General features: G+C 33.7%; 1 protein-coding gene across 1 annotated transcript; it reads right to left on the bottom strand.

Annotated features, from left to right (window-relative positions):
• Positions 1-2: 2 nt before the first annotated feature.
• Positions 3-6,077, bottom strand: LOC130649226 (metabotropic glutamate receptor 3-like). The gene is made up of 3 exons (XM_057455475.1): positions 5,916-6,077; positions 5,546-5,641; positions 3-3,297 (listed from the first exon to the last, which is right to left on the bottom strand). Exons 1-3 carry the CDS (start codon positions 5,950-5,952, stop codon positions 839-841), a joined length of 2,592 nt encoding a protein of 863 aa, XP_057311458.1. The 5' UTR covers positions 5,953-6,077; the 3' UTR covers positions 3-838.
• Positions 6,078-6,721: the final 644 nt, after the last annotated feature.

A 6,721-nucleotide genomic window follows, 5' to 3' on the forward strand; every position in this document is an offset into this window, starting at 1 on the left:
TAAAAACATCCATTTTTCTTTAGAGTTACGATATTCCGTATTAAACAAGAGAAGTAAATTATTATCTACAAATTATGTACAAGTAAAATAGGGACAATCAAATATTGTTTTTACTGTTTCGTGTTTTTAAGTTTTTTGTTTGATAAAAAATTCAGTTTAAAAACCCTCTGTAAAGACGAATCTTAATTAACAAGCCTATCCTTTTTGAATTTCCTTTCTCTGTCGCAGAAATAAAAGTTGTTAAATAGCTATATAGACACATTTTCTCCTTTAAACAATATTTTGTGTCTATGTGAATTCGCAAAATACAAGAAGTAAGCAGACATGCGAATAAATATCTTTATATACATGCTTACTGCACTAAAAATTTCCAGTTTTCAAATGTGGGTTTTTTTAATTCAAAATTTTCCTCGTAGTTACTGAAAACCCAACGCATTAAACTCCCTGCGAAGAAAAATGAATAAAGCGAAAATAAACCATAAATTTGTATCTATATAGCTACAAAACGCAAAAATGTATGAAGCTAATTTGTGCAACAATAAAAATTAAAAATTATATACATTACAAATATTACATGTTTAAATTTTTTTTCGCTTCTTTGTTTGTTTGTTTGTTTTCAGCAGAAGTTCATGTAACGCGCCATTCGTCCTTTCTTTAGCTTCAGCTAAAAACATAGTCCTTAAGCTCTCAACAAACTTTCACTCGAGGCTTGTTCGTCATAATTGTCTGCATTTTTTACCGTGTCGTGTTTTACATAATTTTTAGCCTTTTACATTATTATGCGATCTACAAACTGCGTGTTCGTATCCAAAAAGATATAATGTTTATCGCACAAAGTTTAAGCGATAGTCTCGTCAGAGTTCGCATTGTGCTCGGGGTGTGCAATCATTCCATCAGCATTATCCTTACAGTCACTGCTGTAGCTAAGATACCATGTCGGAAAGTTGCCATTTTCGTTCGTCAATTTATCTTGGTAAATAAGCAATCTTATCTTGTGGCCGAACAAACCAAACAAGGTTATGTATCCGATTATCACACAAATGGCACTCATAAAGTATTCCCTCACGAAATCAGATTCTGGAATCAAGAAGTATGCTGGCAGAAATATTGACCAAGCTACGCATGTTATGTACAATGTGATGCCAATGAATTTCGCTTCATTGTAATATTTCGGGAAGTGCCTTGTCTTGAAGGCGAGGACAGTACACGATATCATGAAGAAGACACTCAAGGCAACATTCAACAGGAGGAGAATTGGACTCGAATCTCCCTTGCAATGAAATGTGATATACATGCTGTCTTTCGATACTTTGGCAACTGGTGATGGAACTTTGGAAATGAACCAAACTCCCACTAGGAGTATTTGCACAGTGACGATACCAAAGGCCAACAAGAGAAGTGATCGAGAGCTGACAAGCGATGGCCTTTTAACTGAAATTTTAGCATGGCAAAATATTCGATAGATTCGATTGGTCTTTAAAAATAGCGGTGCGTAGCATGCCAGGAAGGCAATTCCTGGGATAGCATTTCGAAATACACATGTCGTGATCGTTGGTATACGCAGAAACAACAAAGGACAGGTGAAGATTAGAAAAATACCACACAAGATCATGTAGCTTAAATCTCTTCCTGATGCACGAACCAGCCTGATCTTGTTGTACTTAATGAAAAACACGACCACTACGAGGACACAGATCATGCCAGCCAGAGATACCAAGGTAAAAATAACAGGTAAAACATTTTTATTTTGTAAATTCGGTATTTTTATAGGCAAAGCATTGCAGTTGTTCTCTTTTATATCAGCCATTTCAGTTATTGCGCATTGGAAGCAGGTGTCATCTAAAACAATGTTGTTAGGTGGACAAGCAACACATCTCCAGCAACAAAGTTGCTTCGCAGGGTTACTATCTCTATCTCTAATGTGTCCGGGTTTACATGGTTCGCTGCAGAACACATCAGGCTTGTGGAACCTTTCACTTGAATACCAGGTTTTATGTATAGTTAGAGAACCCCTGCTCGTTCTGTCGGTAACCCATGATGCAATGGGAGTGTGTACATACTTGCCAGCCTGGTACTGCAGCTTGTGCACATCGTATTGGACTTTGTCTTGATTTAAATTTCCCATTTTCGTGGTCCCATCTGGAAATAAGAAGCGCTTTTGAATAGTTTTTAAAGTTCTCATATTATAGAGAGCCCTTTCTTCTGGATTAATCACACACGCTGTTTTATTCTTCATCCAATCATACCCACTCTGACAAACACGGTAAATTAATTGTGTCAAAGCTCCCGCAAGAACATCCACAGCATTGATAACTGTATGAACGGGAGTCAAAGGATAATAACCTTTTCCTTCTGAAAGTTGTTCTTTTCCTGTACATTTACGGGTAGAATTTGGATTAAAGGAACAGTCGAAAACCGACTGCCAGAACTTCAAGAAGTGGCTTCCATGTGACGACTTCGGTTTCAAATTTAGAAAATAATTTTTAAAACCTGGTATTTCAGGACAGTGCAAGTCAAGACTGAGAACGTTTGTTGAAATGTGCTCGATGCCTTTCACAACCTCGATGTAGTTTGTGCAACCATACATGCAGAGGACGTATATCTTATCCGTCACGTTGAAGTCATTCATCGCTGAGATGACGTTTTTGAAGTCTTTCTTCGTCGTGAAGAAAACAGCAGCATTAATCTTATCGTCGCTTTTCAGTATTTTTACGGCTTCGGTGTAATCTTCCATTGTCGGCGTTCTTGGTAAGTCAATTTGATCAGAAATGCAAGCATCGATGCTGGATAAGTTTGCAATGAAATGCAGAGCATCTCTCTCCCCATTGTATCCGTACGAACTGACCACGGAAATGTACCTCCATTCCATATTTTGCATCAAATCAAGTGCTGCTCTAATGCGGAAAACATCGGAGGGGACTGTTCTTACCATCGTCTCCTTTTTAAATCCGAATTTATCAAAATCGCTGAAGGTGGCTCCATAGCTGAATGCAATGATCTTGAAGGTCGACGTGAGAAATCTGGTGACATATGACAACTCGGACGTATGTGGACCGATCAAGAATGGTACTCTACGTATAAATGTTTGCAGAACCTTTTTCCTTACAGGCTCTTCTTTCAGCACGTCATACATCTGGACAATTTCCAACTTATAGCCAGGAAGTAAGGAAGAGTTTTGATTGATTTTTTGAACAGCATAACGCATCGCTTCTGCCATCATTACTCCTGACTGATAGTTGATGTTGCCATCAGCATTAATCGGGAACAATCCGTTTACTTGAAATTTCGATCCATCACCTATAAATAGATAGATAATATTTGTTAGATGATTTATTTTCTTTATGTATAATTATGAATTTATAGTAGTATGGGCCACGTTTTTGTTGGCTGCACTAAGTTAACAGTTCCCACATTAGATACGTTCAATAGCTTGATATTTAACCAGTGTATGCGACACCAAAGATATGCAGTAACTCAACTAAAGATGGTGTATGTAAACCTACATGTACCTAATTTTGTACTGCTGATTCTAAAATGCAGTAACACAACTGGAGATGGTGAATGCAAACCTACATATACCTAGATGTACCCACATGTACCACCTACATGTACCTACATCTACATGTACCTACATCTACATGTACCTACATGTACCTACTTATGTACTGCAGGTTCTAAAATTGATACTGTTTGTCTTTTTGTTTTTTCCCCATTCCGTAAAAACGAATTCAATTTTACATGCATTTTATTTGAACCTCATGATTCTTGAACAAATTTTTAAAAGCGATTCATAATGGCTCAAAAAAAAATCTTTCAAACAAAACATTTAAAATTGTGATGACATTAAAAACATGTTTAAAAAATGAGGAAATGACTAATATCTCATATCCCAAAACATTGGTGAAACTACAATGATTTACGCTGTCATCTTTTTCAAGAAACGTTTTAAAATAAAAATTTCAAATTAGTCAAATTTCAAACACAAACAAAAAATTGTTGTCTGACGATCAAACCTTAGTTTTATTCTTAGAATGTTCTTAAAATTACGGAATTAAGCCTTAGTGGTTCTTAAAAAACGAAAAACTTATAATGTTTTAAATACAAAAACATTTAAGATTTAAAAATTTGTTTTCAACCCTGTTGGTTTTTACAACGCAAAGGGCTGCTTAATATAGACAATTGTACTCAGTAACAGAGTTTTCAGAATGAAATATCGCTTTGTTAACAACCTGCCGTAAACTGCCGAGTGTGGAGATGAACAAAACAATCTCGGATGAGATTTTCTTACCAGGGGTAACGTTTTTTTGTTTGACGAAAAAACAAAACCATGCAAAAATATGTTCACTCAATTACAGGGAATAGTTTTTCTTTTCATATGGACAGCTAGTCACATTTTATTCAACCTCTTTTCCAGGGTGTCTTGTCTAGAGCCGTTATCATCGACATCAAATTTATCAAAATATCAAAAGTTCTGGGAACGAGGTTGCATAAAAGACTGATTTAACAGTACTTTCGTCAATAACGTACCAATCTTAAATAATTTTAAGATGACACTAAGGTTAATGTCGAGTTCTTAAAATCGTTAGACCTGTGCAAGAATTATTGTAAAATACAAATGTGTATGAAGAAAGTGATAGAGCGAGTAAATATTTAAAATGAAACACAAAAGAAAATTTAAAAGGTCTATTTAATGAAGATTGGTGTTAAAAGTCTGACGCTCTTTTCGTAGTCATATAAAAACATAATAGAGCTTTTTTTTATCAAGAAAAATTAAGGCTGAGATTTTAGTAATTTTTTTTCTAAAACAAAAACAAAGTTTCCTCAGAAAAAAAACTTAATTCGCAAATATTTGTTTCATGTATGCTGTAAAAAAGATACAAAAACTGTTTCCAATATAAGAACAGTTTTGGGCTGTAGTCAAATTTCATTTATACATTTATTATTTCATAAAAGTTCTTTTTGTAAGATTGAATATCCGAAATTACTGAAATTTTAGAAAGAATACTATATCAATCATCAAATAACAGTTTTTTTAAAAAAATGCAAAATTTGTGATATGTCGGTTTTTCATTGGACAGGGTTACTAGAGCAAATTTTTTGTTAAAATTCCAGACTTTTCAGGACTTCTCATCATTTTTTTCCGGGACTTCTACGCCCTAATTTCTAGGACTTTTCCATGACACTTAAAGAAATTCCAGGCCTTTTGGGACTTTTAGAGGTGCCCAAGTATGCGAAGAGAGAAAATAATATTTTGTTAATAAGTGGTATAGCAAAGAGTCTAGTGACACAAAATTAAAATCTACTATCTAAGTTACAAATTCTTATGAGAACACAAAAATAATCCTGTTTTTCCTCATTTAATTAAATCATGTTTTAAACCTCAGACAGTTTTAATTAGTATTTTTCAACAATTATCCAATTATCGATTTTCTGAAAAAAACAGAGCCTGAAAACAACAAATACGAGTCTGATAAAAAAACATTTTAAGAACATCTCTTCGGAAACTCTTTCCCGTAAAAAATAAATATAAAAGCGTAGACCAAACCTGGGATTAATTTAGCAGGAACCAGAGTTATGGCAGCACACAAACAAATGATAAAAACAGCTTGTTGCATCTTCATTAAGTTATTTGTCATTTTCTCTAAAGTGAAATAATAAAATTATTTACAGCGCAATATGAAAATGATTGCATTAATTCACTCTCTCTTCTCTTCAATGAAATTACATGGAAATAATTTTAAAGAACCACTATAGATAGATATGTTAAAATACAACACTTAGCAAAAACAAACAAACGGCTGATCCCAAAAAAACTAACTGTCATGAAAAAATATTTAAATAACGCAAACAGGAACAAAACAAAAATAGTCTTTCTAAAAAAGCAAGAAAAAAAAACAGAAAAATTATTTCCCTACCATTCTGAATGATGAAAAAAAAAACGTTTTGCCGCATTCAATTTCGTGAACGGTTTGAACAAAAAAATTACTCATTGAAAACTTACATATGAGTTGAATTGAAATCGCTTCCATTTGCTCCATTTGAATTGGTTGCTGGAACGACAAGTAGGCCAAACCACGTGATTAATTTACCATACAATTTCACCAATGCCTATTTAACAGAAGGATAAAAAACAAATAAAAACGACGCTTAAAAAATGCTGAACGTTTTACACTTCTTTGTCCAAACATTTCACAGGCTTAATTTTAAATTTCAATTTTAGGTTAAAAAAGGGAGAAAAATGGCAAAATAGATATTTTGTTTTTGCTCTAAATTATTCATTCCGTAAAATACACTTGTGGTAAATAACGAAACAGAGGCGTTATGTGATGTACTATTCAAAAAGAAAGTTTACAAACTTAGTTACCAAGCCCTCTATTTAATAAAGTGAAGAATACATGAACTAAGATGAATTAATTTTTTTGCTTGTTTTGAGCGAAATATGACAACCCGAGGCTTTCATTTTGGATTGACGCAACAGCTTTAACGCACGTACAACTAACGATTAATTCTTTCTTGCTCATAAATTTTTTTTTTCACATTTTTAAAAAAAACATGGCTATATAGTTTCAAATAATAAGATTGTTTTTATGCCGAAAAAATTATTTATAAGAAGGGCATCAAAGCGTAGCAATACTTTGGCATATAAAAAGCATGTGCTAGGAACGCGAAAGTGCGAATTGTTTATAAAAACCTGATCAGGGAATTTCAAAACAATGCATTA

Source organism: Hydractinia symbiolongicarpus, chromosome 7 (assembly GCF_029227915.1).
Source record: "Hydractinia symbiolongicarpus strain clone_291-10 chromosome 7, HSymV2.1, whole genome shotgun sequence".
NCBI lineage: Eukaryota > Metazoa > Cnidaria > Hydrozoa > Anthoathecata > Hydractiniidae > Hydractinia > Hydractinia symbiolongicarpus.

Coding starts and splice junctions, on each gene's coding strand:
- LOC130649226 (XM_057455475.1), bottom strand. CDS start 5,952: ATGCGGCAAAACGTTTTTTTTTTCATCATTCAGAATG. Junction 5,642..5,915: donor TTTTTTCATCATTCAGAATG/GTAGGGAAATAA, acceptor ATTTCACTTTAG/AGAAAATGACAAATAACTTA. Junction 3,298..5,545: donor TCCTGCTAAATTAATCCCAG/GTTTGGTCTACG, acceptor ATCTATTTATAG/GTGATGGATCGAAATTTCAA.